At 38.7% G+C, this 17,972-nt stretch overlaps 2 protein-coding genes across 3 annotated transcripts; one reads left to right on the plus strand and one right to left on the minus strand.

The window, feature by feature from the left end:
* Positions 1-570: 570 nt before the first annotated feature.
* On the minus strand, positions 571-9,531 carry msh4 (mutS homolog 4). 2 transcript variants are annotated; one of them, XM_007553034.2, is made up of 20 exons: positions 8,894-8,974; positions 8,180-8,314; positions 7,924-8,087; positions 7,737-7,847; positions 7,528-7,643; positions 6,738-6,911; positions 6,484-6,656; positions 6,329-6,396; positions 6,168-6,242; positions 6,022-6,086; positions 5,074-5,243; positions 4,854-4,990; positions 4,609-4,712; positions 4,098-4,222; positions 2,591-2,791; positions 2,383-2,501; positions 2,164-2,292; positions 1,768-1,942; positions 1,591-1,679; positions 571-1,075 (listed from the first exon to the last, which is right to left on the minus strand). In XM_007553034.2, the coding sequence occupies exons 2-20, from the start codon at positions 8,262-8,264 to the stop codon at positions 878-880; spliced, it is 2,478 nt and encodes an 825-aa protein (XP_007553096.2). In that variant the 5' UTR covers positions 8,265-8,314; positions 8,894-8,974; the 3' UTR covers positions 571-877. The 2 variants fall into 2 exon arrangements, with proteins under 2 accessions (XP_007553096.2, XP_007553095.1); XM_007553033.2 differs by having other exon boundaries at positions 575-1,075; positions 8,180-8,332; positions 8,894-9,531.
* A 96-nt stretch (positions 9,532-9,627) lies between these two features.
* Positions 9,628-11,718, plus strand: vcpkmt (valosin containing protein lysine (K) methyltransferase). The gene is made up of 5 exons (XM_007553029.2): positions 9,628-9,983; positions 10,099-10,212; positions 10,305-10,377; positions 11,023-11,142; positions 11,223-11,718. The coding sequence occupies exons 1-5, from the start codon at positions 9,724-9,726 to the stop codon at positions 11,325-11,327; spliced, it is 672 nt and encodes a 223-aa protein (XP_007553091.1). The 5' UTR covers positions 9,628-9,723; the 3' UTR covers positions 11,328-11,718.
* The last annotated feature ends 6,254 nt before the right edge of the window (positions 11,719-17,972 follow it).

The raw sequence follows: 17,972 nt of genomic DNA on the forward strand, positions 1-17,972 counted from the left end.
TATATTTTTTTTTATATATATAAATATATATATATATATATATATTTTTTTTTTTTTTTTATTATTTATTTATTTTTTTTCTGAGATAAAGTCTCAGAATATTAGACTACTACACATAACCAACACAAAAAGTTTTGCCACTTTGAGTTGTGATCAGTCACTCCTGGACAAGACAATGCCAAAGATGTCTTTCATGAGCAAAAGAGAAAACGGACTGAATGACTGCTTTGTTGTTCAAAGTTCTTTTTTGAGATGAAATACAGTTTTCTGTTTTGGATAGGACCCCTGGGGCCTTTTGGTGTTAGTTCTTATGGTTGGTTCATCATATGTATGAAACATTGTTGCAATAAAAGAGTCAAGTAAAAGTTTAAATATTTATGTCAAGTACGATCCTATTGTGTATATGAGTTTTCTTTTGTTGTTTTCTGTTTTTAATTTTGAGGTATCACCTGGCTTATTGCTAATTTAGCATTTTATAGCTTTTTTTATTTCAGCTTTTGCTTAGATTTTTTTGTTGTTTATTGCAAATATGTTTGCTCTTATCAAACAAAAAAAAAAAACACATAGGAAAATATTGGCAATGGAAGATTTCATAGTTTTCCCAAAACATCCATAAGAACAAAACTTACTGTATAACCAATTCATATGTTACTGAATTGATATAATTAGCCATCAATTATTTCCAGAAAACATCAAACAATACAGAATAACAGGGAAATCATCACAGTAATATAGCTGTGTTTTTCTGCCCAGGCAGAATAACTTACCAAATAAATAACACCACAGTTAGAATTAAAAACAACACAGTTATTAAAATGTAAGGTTTGGTCAGTAACAATGAAAGGACAGTTGTCTCCCTGAAGAAGGGCAGAGTCATTCATTCCTCCTCTGTGTCAGTGGGCCTTGCTGGGGCTGCAGTCTGCAGCTCCGCCTCATACTGCTTCTTCAGTCCTTTCAGATACATACGCAGGCTCTCTGGATCCAGTCTTGAGTTTCTGGCAGTCTGCAACAGGCGAGTTGCCAGGTGGTACACAGCTCTCTGTCTCTGCGTTTCTGGATCAGCGGGACGTTTGGCCTGAAAGTGTCAAACAGATGCTAAGTTTAGTCTACTCCTAAAATGTATTACTCAAAATATCCAGTTATTAATGTCATGTCAGAAAAATACTGTTAGCATTGGGGCAGTTTAATGTCAGCCTATGTGGCTACATATTGCACTTACACACTTTTAACAGCATAAGTGCAAAATCTTTATAGAATATGGTGGCAAATATTTTTACGATGTTTGGCAGAGATCAGCACAAAATATTTAATAATTTTGAAGTGAGCAGCTGTGATTGTAACAAAAGGTGGTTCTAAAAACTATGGACTCAACACAGATTAAATATATGAATGTCACAATTTTTTGATTTTTATTAGTAAAAAAATTCTTCTCCACAAATTTGCACTAGATTTTGTTTTATTTATCGTATAAATTCCCCATATAAGAGAGAAGTTTAAAGCTGAAACACGTTAGACAGTTTCAGGGGTATGAATAACCTATTACAGAACTATCAGAACAAAATGACTAAATCTGATCTTTATGGACATTACCAGAAGCTGCTGGCTGACTTTACAGGCAACCAACTTCGCCTCTTGGATTATACTTGGAGGAAGTGAGGTAATCTCAGCTGCTCTCAGACCTAAATCAGAAAAAAAAAAACTGTGTCCTGTAATGACTTTCATATCAAACTTTAACAAGACTGTTCCTGAAATACGCCGACTGGTTACCGTATTGTCTTTCGTCAGAGCATCCTCGACTCAGCAGATATGTATACACCACTTGCTCAGCACCAGAGTCTCTGTTACGTGTGTGCTCAACCTCCATGTGCTGGTTTTCCACGTTAGGATAGAGAGACTCCAGCTGACAGAGCTCCAGAAAGTGTGTGGCAAACAGAGTGAACGCCTTGCAAAGAAGAGGAAAAACCAGACACACCTTCAAGTTCAAAACACCTATTATGTAGGATGCCGTTGTTTGTTCTGCTGCTTTACATTGACCATGAAGGTGTATCACAAGCTATTAGAAAGGAAGTCAATGGCTAAGAAACAGCAGAGGAATCTGAACGATCTGGTTCTTAATTCAGAAAGGGGAGTGGCAGAACTCAACCGTACTGGTGCATTTTTCACCTTTAGGCCAAGGAGGAACTCACAAACCGAGTGACAGATTCCAATGCCTTCTTCAGCACTAGTGCCACGTCCCAATTCATCTATAATGGTCAATGACCTGTCACTCGCATTGTGGATTATGTAAGAGATCTGAAAGAAACAAAAAGTGTTAGAGATTAAGCCTTTCTTTTTATATCACATGAAACAATCTGTGCAATCTGTGTGCAAAAAAGACCTTACCTCCTTCATTTCCAACATGAAGGTAGAAGAGTTGGTTTCAAAATCATCATCAACACCAATTCTGGTGAAAATCTGGTCAGCGATGCGGAAAGAGGCGTACTCAGCTGGGACAAAAGAGCCTTGAAGAACATAAACACACAGAAGTCATGACGCAAGATTAAGGTAAGCGCACGGCACGATTTATAAGGTTAGAATATTAGCCGCTGACCTATTTGGGCCATGATCTGGCAGAGCGCCACCTGTTTGAGGTATGTAGATTTGCCGCTCATGTTGGGTCCTGTTACGATGACAAAATTGCTGCCCTCGGAGATGTAGGTATTGTTTGAGACAGGCTGCTGTCGGGCCATTCGCTCCAGGATGGGGTGACGACCTTGCTTGATGGCCAAGGTGTCTGTAAACTCTGGACGCACTGGCGGCCACAGCAGAACAGCACAAACACGTCACTTTCGTCTGCTGTTTTGTGTTCCAGGCATCTCAGTGACAACAACAGCAAAATACTGTAAAAGCATTTGCAATGTTCTAAATCCATCAGCGTATTTAAATAAATGCCTGATTAGCCGCAGACAGGTTGTAAAATAAGCCACAGAATCATAAAACCAGCCATTTCTGAGTGAAAATATGCACCGGTTACAGACAGTTGGCGGCTACAGTTGTCTCTGCAAATACTGCACATCAGTGAGGGCTTATGTAAGAAGGGTAATCGGAGTACAAGCTGGCTTGGACAGAAGGGGGGCAGGCAGTCAGCATGCATCAATGGAGAGACAGTTTCAGACAGCTGAGGGCCAGCAATCGCCACCCACGTGGCTGATGGGGGCGGAGCCGCACGCGAAAAGAACCGAGCCCAGCAGAGAGTCAGGCTTAGTAGAGCAAGCAGTTCATGGCGGTTTAACGGAGCCACCTTCCTCTAGACAGCAGATCAAACCTCATGGAGGTAATACTCAGTACACAGCACTGGAAAAGTGGAAATACACTTTTGTATTACTCAAGGTTTATGCATCATTTTGCAAATGTTTTCACATTTTTGTCAATTATGATTTTAATCTGCAAACTTTGATCAATTTTATTTGGAATTTTTTTATTAATAAGACTGTTCCTTGGTGTGACAAGACATTGTTACTTATAACATGAAAAAAATACTTTGTTACACTGGCAGACTATTTTACTTATAGCTAGTACTTATTCATTATTGACTTAAAACAAGCTCCTATATTGTGCGGAGACGTTATTTGTTAGTCTTGTCTTATTTCAAGTCAACTACAACACTTGCAAAATCTTACCATAAATAATTAGTAAGATTTTGTGTTTTTGCAGTGTGGTGGCATGATGCTCCCACCACAATGGTTCACCATGGAAATGGTCTGATTAGGGTGATGGTAAGTGACTTGTGCTTGTACATATCTAGACTACAATCGCCAATTATGGAAGGTAGGCTGCCATTCAATCAGAGCCACCAAATGACTGCTATAAATGTAGCGAGGGTTTGAACCAACAACCCATCAGTTGTGAGACAAAATCCCTACTTTCTGAACCACTTTCACTGTTTTAGTGTCATCTACCACTCTGCCAGATTTGTGGAGTGACAAAATTAGTTTACCACAAAAAATCTCAAATCTCACTGACGTTTGTCTCTGCTATGTGACAAAATGTTAAAAAGCTCAAGGTTTATACATCATTTTTGCAAAGCACTATCATTGATGGAACTGGTTTCCACTTACCGTAGTCTGAGATTGTGCATGCATTGGCCAGCGAGAGCAACATGTCCAACATGGACACAGTGTCAGAAAGTTTGTACAGGCAATGGATGTGCTCATGGATGGTTGTAAGAAGTTGGCATATAACCCTATTGAAACACAGATAAGGAAGGAGTATAATAAATTTTACCTTATAAATAGCACCCTCTAGTGGACATTTAATGATAAAGACAAGCCTCAAAAGCTATAATGTCAGTTTTCTCACTAAAACATTCCAGTTGGGAATTGCTAATGGGTCACTGGCACTACACAAAGTAAAAAGTTTCAGTGAAATGTTTCAAAGCTCTGAAAGGTACAGTAATTTTTTTTTTTTACAAAGACATTGTTGGATATAATGAGATAATGAATTTACTAATCATGCCCTTATATTTGATTTTCTTTAGGGAAGAAAAGCCCTAGTAGAAAAATTTAATTGAAATCAATCAGTGCCATTAAAATAAGTTGTTTGTGAAAGGATAGATAGTTGTCTTCTCACACATAGGACATGTGGAAAATCTCCCTCAGCGCTTCATCACAACGACCATTCATCTTAATCAGGTCTGCAGTGGTAAAGCCATAACTGTTCTTCTGCTTGGTGACCTGAAATAGAAGATTTTCTGTTAGCAAGAAGCAGCTTTAGTGATTACTGAAGTTAGTTTTGTTTCTTTTACTACCTGCTAGTGCTCCATTGTCCCTAGTACAACCTAATCTGCTTGGGGAGTGATTTTAAAAGGACCCTACCTTGATGAACTCTGGGGGTAGTTTGCCCTCAGGTAAGACCACTCCATCCAGCTTCATCTGGACAAAGAATCCCCGGGACGTACTGAAACTAGTGCGCAACGGAAAGCCGTATTTCTCCCCCAACTTGTTCACAAGCCCTATACACAGCAGAGGGACGCACACAAAGCCATCAGATATGGATGCATCATAGAAATGATGCAAGAGAATTTTTACTAGATACCTGCAATGTCGTCTACAATTTCAGTGTAAACTCTGCGTGCGATGTCGAGGAACGCATTGATGTTGGGTCGCACTGCGTAACATTTCTGGGTCCGCAAGTTCAGGCTTCCTTTAAAATAAGTGGTGTCATAATTAACCACCGTCTTGATCTGCTCGAGGATTATATCAAATCTGTGGGAAAACAAAATGCACACACTGTTTTAAGAAGGTTAAGCACAGGAAAAATCTATTGAAACTCCGGACAAACATATATGTAAGCCTGAAGTGATACTACTCTTGTAGTATCATTTCATACTGTAACTTTTTGAAAAATCCGGCCTTCAAATTGGGACTTTAACTAAACCCTTTTGATTTAGTCAGATGAATATTTGTATGAATATTTGGAAAAGCACCTTATAGCCATTGTTAAGTATGGTGGAGTATGTCACGCTATGGGCTTTTTTCTATTAAAATAGATCATCACTGGGTTTTCAACACAGTAATAAGCTTACACATCTGGCCAAATCAGCACATGAGTTATTTTGACTAATGAGATGTTGAGGTCATATTTTGTTTCTGTAAAAAAAACAAATGTGGGCAGCAGATAAGCAAGATGGAATCTAAGGGATATTATTAATAGAAAAGGTGAACAAGCTTACAGGAAACTAAAGATGACACACAGAACAAAAAACCCAAAAGGACAAAAGTGATAGCAACAGGGTAGCATAATATGCTTAGTATGTATCAGCTGTGAGGGAGCACAGACTGAGGCACGGATTGTAAATGGTAAAAGATCATGAAATGTCATAGAAGATACAATAAGTGCAGTACAATTAGTAAACAGGGGTTGAATGTTTATTATTTTAAGGATATTTACATATCTTTATTGAGGGTGCCAGTTAAAGTGGTTGGTTTAGTACATATTTCCAATTTGAATTTAAAGTAAAAAAAAAAAAAAAAGCCTTTTTACCGGTTGTCCTCCAGCGTTGCACTGTATGCCTTTAGCAGAGCTGTGTTGCATGTCTTTAACACCTCCTGTTTAATATGTGCAATGTTTAATTGTTTATAAAAATCAGTATATGAATGTTTATTGAATGATGACCAGCACGTACAGACCCTTAACTGTGGCACCAGATCCAGTGTGTGTTTCAGCTGGATGACATGCGTAATCTTCGATTCAGCAGCTTGAGCCTGCAGGATTAATAATGTACCACTAATGAGAAATGCACAAAACGTGAGCAACAGAAAAAAAAAAAAGAAAAAAAACCTGCATGCACCGTTTCCTGCTTTGGAATCTGAACGAGAACGGAGAGCAGCCGGTCAATGTCCAGGAAATGACCTATTGCTGAGGGGGAAAGAACACACACTGATATGAATCATCTGTATTTGTTAAATTTGCATGTATGATTCAATAAAAAGGTAGCTCCTAAACCATTCTTTAGGCCGAAGAAGAGTTCCTCGTTTTGCAGCAGCTCCTGAATGGCGTCCAAGCGTGTGGTTATAGTATCCACATCAAGAAGAGGCTCCAGGATATTGGAGCGCAGCCTCCTCGCTCCACCAGGTGTTTTTGTATGGTTGAGTACTCCTAAAAGAGTATAGTCGCTTCTGTCCAAAGGCAAACAAAGAAGGACTAAAAGTGTGTTCACGTAGAGACATCGTGATTTTGCAGGTGCTTTCCTCTCTTACCTGTTGTCTCTGTTATTAACCACCAACTCCAAGTTAGCTGCAGAGGCCGAGTCGATCATAGTCGTCTGTTCACTTCCCTTAAAGATCACTTTTAGAGACTTGGCAGCATAAAACGAGCTCTGAATGAACTCCAAGTATTTCAGCAAAGCAGCTGCCGTTGCTAGGCAATAATACCTAAAATGGTAATAATGTTAGATAAACAAAAACTTGCAGGGTTACAGCAGAGTTAAGAGTGCCGGGCAGGTTTGCATAAACACGTCGGCAGCATGAATGTCACATTTGTTTTCAGCTTTACATTATGCTTTTTTGGGGTTTTCAAATTAGTAACAGCTTCAGCAAACTTTCGGAAACAAATGTTTTGCATAGAAGTTTTAATTTATTGTGGATTTTTCCAATATACACACCCCAACTCATACTTTGATAAATACCCTTAAGTTGTAGAGAAAAAAACTAGATCTAATAAAAAATTAGGTAGCACAAAGACAGATTTTAAGAGTAGTCCATAAATTATCAATAGTGTGGATGTTGTGACCATTTCCGCAGAGATGTTATTCTACTTTGCAGAATCAGTTTAAATGAGTGTTTGAGCCAACCGTCCTGCTCAAACACCAAATGTCCTCATTTTTAAAATTCATTCAAGCTGTTTAATGTCAACACTCCCCATAAGAACTATTCAAATTAATTGTAAAGAGCTCAAAATTGCTATGACATTCATGTTAATGATTAATGATGAATGTATCCAAACTTCTGACCAGTATATTTTTATGCCTTCATGGATTTTGCAGCTTACTTTGCTTGCACTTCCATGAGAACAGTGGCAAATTCTGGAGCACAGAGCTGCTGTATGTACTCCAGCCCTTTCTTCTCGTTATAGTACTTTCTCTGGATTGCAGTGAGGTTTACACTCTGAAAAACAAAGGTTTAACATATTAAAAGCGATCGATAGATTTTCATTTTTGAAAAAAATTTATTAATTATTTTTTTAAAATGTTTTTATACTGGAAAATTCTCTGTGATAAGCTTGAAGAGTTTTGTCCATTTCCCCTTCTCACTGGCTGTGTCTGGCATCAGGATTTCCATAGGCATCAAGATGTGAAGCCTGGTTATAACCTTAAAAGAGAAAAACAAACAACTCTCTCTGTGTTCCATGTCTTATAATCACCCAGGAAGAAATTAATAGGTTTACCTTGGCATACGTCCCTGTGTCTGCAAACTGAGAAAGTATGAGTTCTGGACATTTTAAGTCAATACTGGCCATGCCAATCTCTCCTCTGGCCAAACCTCGCCCTTCAACTACCGCTACTATCACAGAGGCACCAGAAATTGTGGAAACAGACGAGACGCTTGTTCCTATCAAAAGTGACCATTTAGAAATCAGCTCAAAAAGGGATTACTTAATATAAAGCTTATTTCAGGAACTCGTGGCTGTGTAAGGTGCCAACCTGTCGGTCCTGTAGACCCTGGTGTCCTCCTGAGTCTTGGTGTTCCTCCAGGGAAGCGAACAGTGGAAGTGTCTGAGGAAGACATGAGAACCGACGAGGCTGGTCGTCCCACCCTGATGCCATTCCGGCACTGACCTTCAAGAAAACCGACGTCTGAAGGACAAAATTTATCTTGTGGGACCAATCCTATTCAAACTACCAGAATAAAATCTGAATTTCATAAAACTATAGATATTTTTGGTTTAAAAAAATCTTCACACGCACAGAACTGCTTCTTTTTGTCTCATTACAAATGGGCAGGTTGGGCAAGGAGAGCAAGAATCAAACCAGCAGCTAAGAGGCAGCTCTGGATGAGCTGCAGAGATCCATAGCTCAAGTGGGAAATTCTGGAAGTAAGTACAGGGCAATTCTGGAAGAAAGCTTGGTAACTGGTATGCTGCAAAAGACGTTAAAGTGGATGGAGACTTGCCTTCCAGCAGGACAATGTCTAAAAATACACTCAGAGCTATAATAGGAGAGTTTGTAGAATGCCTCTGTGCAAGCCCAGACCAAACACCAATTTTGTGGCAAGACTTGAACATTTCAGCTTAAGTTTTGAAAACTACTTATCTTTTTGCATTTAGGTTCTATCGCACAAAATATGTATGCATATATAAAATGTCAACCTGTATGAATATTTTCACAAGAGGTGTATACCCTAGTTTTTAAAATCACCTGAGGCCGTTCCTGGCTGTGATGGAGCATGACTTGAACTGGGAGTGTAAACTTCTGAACTTCGGTAAGGCAGAGCGGGGGAGAGAGATGCTGGACAACAGGACGATGCGGTAGCTTCCTTCAGGCCGCTTCTGCGACAGGTTTGTCCAGAGTCTGTGGGCTCACTGCCGGTTATCTCCCCTGTGTTGCTCTGATACATTTTAAATTCTCACAAGAAAATTATAGTGGTTAAGAAAGTCCAAACTGCGTACTCTATATATGTTAAAATCTACTTATCAGACTTAAACAAACAGTAAAGAGAGGATTTAAACATATTTCAAGCAGTTAGCACAAATGGCTATTCTGAGAAACAACGGAAGTTAGCATCTGCGCATGAAGCTATCGTTAATGGCAGATGAAGACTTTATTTTGAAAGGTACTTTGGCGTATTTCTATGAAAGCGTTTAACTTGCCAAAGCTAGGAAATAAAGTCAAGGGCAGTATCTGGTTGTAAAGAGAACGTGTATAGTTTAAACAAGATTTATATCTCATTGAACCTAAAGTTTTTACTTTGATAAAATAAGAAAGGTTGTAACAGTAAAACGGCCCTGCCTAGCGGGATATTTGACTTTAAGAAACAGAGTTGGAAGCTGGACAGACAGAGGTATTCCCTTTATGTATTTTTGAGAAATATTTGGTGCCCCCACCGAGTGAAAATGCTTGGATCCCCGCCTCTTTGGCTGCTGTGCGCGCTCCTGAAACAAGGGGAACAGTTTTTCACAGGAGGACATAATTTCGCACAGGACCGGAAGTCCTCTCAGTCATAACACCAGTCGCTCACTTTGGTCAACATGGCGGCACCAGAAATAGACAATAGCAAGTATTTTGTAAGAGAAATTGAAAAGAATGACGGATGCGTCTTAAGAATGAAACAGTGCTACATAGGGGACGTTGGTTGTGTCGTCTGGGATGCAGCCATTGTTCTCGCTAAATATTTAGAAACTAAAACGTTTTATGACCCGTCGGCAGGAGTCAACATGTGGTGTGGCAGGACTGTGGTGGAATTAGGTGCTGGGACAGGAGTAGTTGGTCTGATGGCAGCAACACTCGGGTGAGACCCCAAAACGAAGTCGTACTTTTTTGTTAATCATCCCGCTCCCTCAATCGTTCAGATTTGCTTTGCATCTTCATTTACTTACAAATTATTTTCCTTAAATTGTCTACAGTGCTCATGTCATAGTAACAGACCTGGAAGATTTGCAGTCCCTCCTGAATGTGAATATTCAGGAAAACCAGACACTCATTCAGAGTGGGTCCATATCTGCCAAGGTACTGAAATGGTTTGTACTTCTGTTTAATATTGCACTGGATTGATAAAATGTTTACGAGCTGCATATTTGCTAAACTCTAACCCGTTTCTTTGCTTTTAAAGGGGTGAAGATGTGTCTGAACTATTGCCTCCTCCACATTACATTATCATGGCAGATTGCATATATTATGAGCAGGTATTGTGCAACCTTTCTTCTACTTACTCTTTTATGAAATGGGTTAAATTAAACTGCGTTTCAAATGTATCACTTTACAACCACCAACTTCAATTATTTCATGAGGATTTTATCCACATATTCAACCCAAGGTAGTGCATAATTATGAAAAGGAAACATTGCAAATAAAAATCGGAGATTTAGATGCATTTGTATTTGGCCCTCTTCACTTTTGTACTCCTGAATAAAATTCAGTTCCGTCAGTTTCCTTTAGAAAACGCAAGTACAGATGCTGGAAAAATCAACAGGGTAGGTAAGACTAGCTGTTGATATGACAACAACCGCAAGTATACGGTTAAAGAAAATACCTACCAGAAGTCACTAGGGTCAGCAAAGAGTAATATTGAAATCTTTACAGGGTGGAGGTTTGCCTTGTAGTTGGATAGCAAACATAAACATGCAGTCAATAGATTGTTTAGTTTAAATCATATTTATTCATTTGCATTAGTCTGCCACATAAGATTTCAAAGATATTCTGTGGTTTGAAGATATAACATGACAACAGGAATGAATACATTAATAAAGTACTATAACAATAATTTTGAGACTATAAAATATATTATTTGTTGTATTCCTCATTTTAACTCATGGTTCAATCCTACACAGTCCATAGGACCACTGGTGGAGACACTGAAGCAGCTTTCTGGACCAGAGACCTCCATTATCTGCTGCTATGAGCAACGCACCGAGGGCGTTAATCCAGAAGTGGAAAATAAGTTTTTTGAGGTATAGATAGAAACAGTTTTATTTTATATAGCTTTATATCCTTGATGTCTGATTTGCTGTCTCGCTTTTTCATTTTTCAGTTGCTGCAACGAAATTTCACCCGTGAAACAATCCCTTCTGACAAACAGGACCCAGAGTTCAGCAGTCCCGACATCCATATTCTGCACATTCGAAGAAAAGACTGATCTTATAGCATGAAATTTGTTTTTCTACTAGGATTTATATCATTGTAAGATTTCAGACTGTGGCATTTACAAAAATCTTAAATAATCATTTGTATTTCTTAAAAATACTTTACATTTCAAAACGGGAAGTTTTTAGGGTATAAAAATAAAATTCTCTGGAACACTTATCTCAGCCTCTTCTCGATTACTCACTTGCTGGCAACAGGAAGAGGAAGTTAGTAAAACAGACCCTTACCCATTATGAACACTGGGGGGCGACAAATACTCAGCTCCATGAACCAAGATTATGTAGTGTAAAACTTTGTGTTCACTTAAATATAAACAGTTTCCTTCATCTGCACATAAATAATTTCATTAATATGCTGCATTAAGTAAGTAAAAAACTTACAATTTAACCATTTAAGGTTAAATTGCATGGTTTTGTAAAGAAAAGTGAACACTACTGGGTTTTGCCCCCATATGAGGAATTTTATTCAGAGCTCCAGATTAAGAAGATTATAGCTCTTATTCAACCATGAAGCATGCCCACCACGCTCTCACAGACACAGAGGGCCTCTGACAGCATTTCTTGCTTTGTTTACACAGTAGGAACTGTAGCATAAAGAGCATGGGTGGCCTTTAGTACTCTGGCTAAATGAAACAATGCAGATGGTCAAGGGAAGTTTAAAAGTCTGATAAAATACATTAATTGCTTTGTAAAAAAAAAAAAAAAAAATTACAGCCTTGCTTGAGACACAGTTAAAATGAATTGGTTTTATCAGTAAGAAGGCAAATTTTTAGTAAGTTTAAGTAATTCAGTCCAAACAATGAAACGGGTATAGATTCTTTACACCTAATTTATTCCAAGCATGTTCTGTTAATTTTCTATGTTTAATTTTTTTTTTTTTTTACAGCTAATCTAAATTTAAAGTTCAGTTCCTCTGAAAATTACAGTATTATCTTAGACCAATTAACACACAATTGATTTACTGTGATTTATGCAACCAATGGAAAGACTGCTGACTTGACTGCTGCAGACAGTTATTGACAGGCTTTACAACAGAGGTAAGCTTCCAATTCAATGAAAAGTTGAGTAGAAGGAAAATGCATTTCTGAACATAGTAAACAACTTATGGGCATCCCCTACAAACAAGACTGGAGTCAATGTTTCAGTTGATAAACTAAGAAGAAGAAGAACTGGACTGCTTCAGATGAAAGTTTCTACAGTCTCATGATTTAGGGAGCCATGTAATCTGCTTCTGTTGGTTCATCCTGTTTTATCAAACTGTGAATAGTGAAAAATATAGAGGTCCCCTTGCTTAAATTATCGAATTTGTCTGTAAGAAAAGTGGCAAAAATTAACTGCTTTCGTTTTAACATACGCTTACTGTGGAAGGAGTTCTCTAAAGTTAACCTGACTTTCTTGACAGTATACAATGTGCTATGATATATGTTGTATTATAATTAGAATTTGAATCCATCTATATGAATACATTGAAATTGCTTTTGATAGGACATTGTTTGGATTATATTTTAAAAATGAATTTGATCTGTTTGTTTTGAGAGTTGATAGAACATAGATATACTGATTTTAATTTAATCCTACTAATCAGTTGTTAAACTATAATCACTCTCTGTGGCCCTTCATTCTCCTTTCACTTTTTGTCCTGAAGCACTTGGACAGTAATCAGAATGAACTTTGTCTTTAGGTCTTTTTTAGCTTTGAACAGCACATTAATTTAAATCATAGCTGGTATTAAGTCACTGTTCCAATGTGTGATGGAGACGGGTCTCAGACAGTCTTATTAGAGATTATAGGGGGTAAAGACAAATTCCACTTGTTCGACGTAAAGCTTTTCCATTCAAAACAGATAACCTCTTAAATTTTGACTAAGAATAACTAAAAAAAAAAGGAAATATATCCTTTTAAAAATGAGATAATTGGGCTTGTACCAGATGGAAACACAGGAAGCCTTACTATAAATTATGTCAATCACAGAGAAACACTGATGTTGCTATTTTGTACACATAATAGTGGATTATAGTTGCCTTAATGCTATTCTTTTTGTAGGTCCTCCTTGCAACTAGACACAATGAGGCCATTTCCTACCAACAGATTGTGCTATTATATTCTCAAACTAACCTCAAAATATTTCTCACTTATTAAAATGTCTGTTCATTAATCATGATATGACATTAAAATCTCTGGTCTGGTTGTTTGCAAACAGTTTTTACTGCTGTCTGAGAGACGAACTGAATCGCAGCCGAAATGCTGTGAAAAAGCCGCATCGCTCTGTGTGGCGTGCTCCACTCTGCTGCATCACAGCCAAGTGACACAGAGGATCCTTTGTGTCACCATCATCATCATCATCACGCTGCCTGGAGCCAAGAGACACTGCTCCAGAAAAAGGAAGACTCATTTTCTCACTAACTCTTAGGGAGTGGCTCAAGAATAGACATCAAACTGGGGTGCTTAAAAATAGAAAGGCTGCATAAATGGTGGAGTCCTCTGATCCTGCAAAAGTTGCCGAAACACTTCTCTCTGCACACACACACACATGCACACACATGCACACACACACACACACACAAGCACATTCCACTTCTATCTCGTAGAAAAATGAGTTCACTGAACTTAAGGCTGCACAAACAGACAACAGAACTCACTTTTTTTTTTAAAAGCGGAGCATGTGACCTCTGTTATCTCTCAGTACAACTTCCAAACCCGTTTCGGAATGCAGCAACACTGAGCATTTTGAACCTCAGTTTCACAGTTGCATCAAATGGCGATGGAATACAGTAGAACTACTGGATTTTAGTGGAAACTTCGCTGCTTCTCTCCTCTCTCTCTCTGTTAGGGTGATGTTAGGACAGCTGTGCTGCAGTTGGGAGGGGGGCAAGAATCCAGCTCTGTAAGGATACTATGCACACATTTCCATTCCTATTAAAGAATTAATATTGGATCATTCATTAACATTGCTTAAAGGCTTTTTTGGAGTCCAAACCAGGATGCATATGGAACATTTCCCTGAGTCATTTCTTAATTGTGGAGCACAAGTGAGGAGCAGCACCAGACTTGCCATGGATTAGTCTTTATCTCCACCTCCTAACAAGCAAAATGTGTTGTTTCATCCAGAAACATCGTCACAACACTGATTTGGCACGTATGAGAACTGTTCAAAGGAAGCGGTTGAGGTTGCATCACATGGATCTTCAGTCAGTGTGTGCAGCTGTGGGGGTGAATGACTTGTGCCTGTGCTCCTGTGTGTGATGATAAAATCACCCTCCCTTGTTTCTGTGAAAACAGATGCTCCGTGGCAAAGGTTGGTGATCTGTGTGCTGCCTGAACAAGCACTGGCCAGTTCTATTCACCAAGCAGATTATCACAAAGGAGTAACAACTGATTTATTATTTTCTCTTTTTTCGAAACGCATGCATTTGTGGTTTTTGCAATAAGGAGACTCAGGAAACTGCAAGCTGCAGCACTATTAATCATACCTTCCCCTCCTATCCCTGAAGTAACACCTTTCTCACACCTGAATGCAAGCTATAATCCTTTGTATTTCTGGTGCGTGATTGCAGAGACAAACTAGTTTAAACTCATCAATCTGTGCCAAGCATCTACAGATCTTCAGGAGCGCCCATGAACATATCCAGGAAATTGAATTACACTTACACCAATGATTTTAGCCGAGTTAAATAGAATTTGTAGCACATGTAGAGCACACTCTGCCTCTATGCGCCTTGTGTACGGCGCTGCACACAAATTGAAAATGTCAGGTGGAATTGCAGCAGTTCATAATAATTTTCTGGTTCTCTGAGCTTGTAATTTCACCACAGCAAGCAACCTTCAGCTGCACATATGAATGGAATGTGTTTTGGATGACTGCCCGGTGTACCTTGGACTTCACGGTCCTCACATTTTCAACCTTATTTGGCCACCAGAGCACGACTCATAATCAACAATTTCAGGAAAAAAAAACATATAAGTGAGAAAATCCGGCTCTGAAACAACTGCAGTCAAACAAAGTCAAGTTACACAGCCATTACTGAAAGAAAACAGTGCATCAACAGAGCCTTGCAAAAGTATTCAAACCCCTTTTTCTAACACTTTGTCAACAACAGTGATCCTTAATGTATTGTTATTTAAATCTAATCCAATGGACAAAACAAAGCAGTGCATAATTAAACAAGTGACAGCAGATGCAGATGGCAAATCTTTCAGAGTATCTTCCAGTAAATTATTTGGTTTTAATGTGGAAAAATTCCGTTAGAGTTCAAGGGGTGCTGATACTTTCGCAAGGCACTTTGATTAACGCCAATTGCTTTCAGGGGAACTGTGCCCTCAGCAGGAAACCAAACAGCTTTCTGCCACTTCCGCACCTGTTTTAAACTGAGCTCTGTGTGAGTTCATCATTAACTACACAATCGAAGAGGCTGCGGAGGGCGCACAGGAATTCAAAAGTGGACTCAGAGGCAGCAGTTTCACAACCAAGGTCAACTTTAGTAAGGTTAAAAAGAAACCAAGTCAAGCTGTAACAACAGCAGTTTGGAGTATCTGTTCCCACCAACCATTTAGCAAATAAATAAGCGGCTGTAATAATGGTGCTTGGCCTTTACGGGCACGAATGCCCGAATCCTACAGTGATTACCCAGGAGGGTGTGTCTGCTAAATTGTAGGCTAGCATTAAGCCAACAATGACTATGTTGGGGAGGATTACTCTCGAACTACCTGCAGAAATGCTGCTCTGCAGATGGAGCTCAGAGGAAATGAAGACAAGTGACTAAGACAAACCACACCCCTGAAAGCCGCAAAGACAGTTCAGGTTTAGCCTGTAATCGTGGGAGGGATGCAGCTATTTAACAACTCTGGAGCCATTTCACTTTTTCCCTGATTCTGACTAATAAGTTGGAAACCATCATTGTGAAACAGTGGAAAACATGTGTTGTTGGCTCCGCATTTAGAGGCTGTTCCCTTTAAATTACTTCCATGTAGATTTGAAAACCTGATCGGAGGCTTATAGTACCAAAATTGGCATTGTTTGTGACGCTACAGACACTCATGCGTAACTGCAGAGATCCTTCAACCTACTGTCATAGAAACAAGCCCAACAAACACGCAGATTTTAAGCCTCAGACAAATTAGTCAATATTCTCATGTAAACAAGTTAAGTAAGAGTTTAAGCCCTTAGTTTGTGAATTATGAAAGCACTAAACTATGTGCCTGTTTTCATAAGCATGTTGCTTACAGCACTTGTTTTTTTTTTGTTGTTTTTGGTGTTGATGTAGCAGGATTGATGTTCGGCCTAGCACCTCATTATTACAGGCAGTGAAGGTCATTAGAAGAAGCTCCTCATTACTGAGCTTCCTACTTCGACCTAAAAGCCATTTCTGACCTTTCCTCTCAGGAAGTGTGTGGAATTCCAGTTGAGAATGGAGGGAGTTGACAGAAGGGCAGGAGGTTTTATCTTTACAGAAGGGAGGTCATTAAAACCTGCACATTTTTTGTCCTCGGCCCTAGGGCAATAGTGTTGCCTATAAAGCTTTAAGGATCATATGGTTGTAATAAAAGGCGGAAACCCAGGTGGTTAAATTAGGCATATATGGAGGCTTCTGTCCTATACAACAGGCTTGACTTGTAGGCGATTATATTCAGTTTTTTTGCAGTTTTTCCAAAGGAAGTCATAAGTCTTGGCGTCTTCAGAAGTCATCTATGTCACCTGATCTGCCAGACAGAAACCTCTCTGGAGCTAAAACAAACATCAGGAGGCTTTAAAAGCCATTGCTAGAGCAAAAGATCTTACAAACTAACAAGTACAGCCACTCTGACAACAACTGTGACTCAGAATGGGACACATCAAAACAGTATTATGTCTGATTGCCGCTCTACAATTTACATGTACTGTGTGTTTTAGCTTCAGAATTTAATCCAGGAAATAGTATTTTATGCTGTGTTCAAATTGCAACAAAACACTGTGAAAAATTAAAAGGCACTAGTTTCCCTTTGTTTACCAACGTTGGCGCATAATGCGCTCTATTTGACTTTTTTAAGAACACATTAGTCTTACAGGCACTAAAATCATACAAAACATATTATTACACATATGTACATATTCATGTAGCACATATAATTCAAATATAAATTTGTTTGCCTTTTTGGTTTCTAGAGAAATAAAGCTTAAGAGCCAATTACCCAGGTTATCTGCTCTGACACAGTGCGCAGTTGGCCTCTTCACACGAATGCCTCATTTATTGCAAATTGCACTTTCAAAATCAAATGGTAATTTTGCTTTAAGTGTACAGCTGTGTGTTTTTAGTCACTAGAAATATCTCTAATCAGCTGGATTTGTCTTTCTTACAAGCGAAGCAGTGCGCAGCAACAGGCAGGGGAGGGTCAGTACTGGATTACCCTGTGTTTCATAGAACTGGGTAAAGCTTTCTCTGCTATCTAATTAGCAGGACATTAAACCTTAAAAATAATAGAGTGGGGAAAAATGACTTAATTTGCTTTTATTTAAAACAGTTTTCTATCAGTCAGATAGATATACAGATATGTTTAGGTTTTAGTAATATTATCATTAACATACACATTATTTAAGCAACAGTAAAAAGAGTTGCTGCTTTTGTGTTTTTTTTTTTTTTACTATTTTTTCAGTTCAAACTGTG

Source organism: Poecilia formosa, unplaced genomic scaffold (assembly GCF_000485575.1).
Source record: "Poecilia formosa unplaced genomic scaffold, Poecilia_formosa-5.1.2 Scaffold54, whole genome shotgun sequence".
Classification (NCBI taxonomy): Eukaryota; Metazoa; Chordata; class Actinopteri; order Cyprinodontiformes; family Poeciliidae; genus Poecilia; species Poecilia formosa.

Excerpts from the sequence above, each read along its gene's own strand:
- msh4 (XM_007553033.2), bottom strand. The coding sequence starts at position 9,092 with ATGTATCAGAGCAACACAGGGGAGATAACCGGCAGTGAGCCCACAGAC. Across the intron at positions 6,657-6,737 it reads GTTAATAACAGAGACAACAG|AAGCGACTATACTCTTTTAG; the intron begins GTAAGAGAGGAA and ends GCCTTTGGACAG. Across the intron at positions 6,243-6,328 it reads AGATTCCAAAGCAGGAAACG|GCTCAAGCTGCTGAATCGAA; the intron begins GTGCATGCAGGT and ends TTAATCCTGCAG.
- vcpkmt (XM_007553029.2), top strand. The coding sequence starts at position 9,724 with ATGGCGGCACCAGAAATAGACAATAGCAAGTATTTTGTAAGAGAAATT. Across the intron at positions 9,984-10,098 it reads CTGATGGCAGCAACACTCGG|TGCTCATGTCATAGTAACAG; the intron begins GTGAGACCCCAA and ends AATTGTCTACAG. Across the intron at positions 11,143-11,222 it reads TGGAAAATAAGTTTTTTGAG|TTGCTGCAACGAAATTTCAC; the intron begins GTATAGATAGAA and ends TTCATTTTTCAG.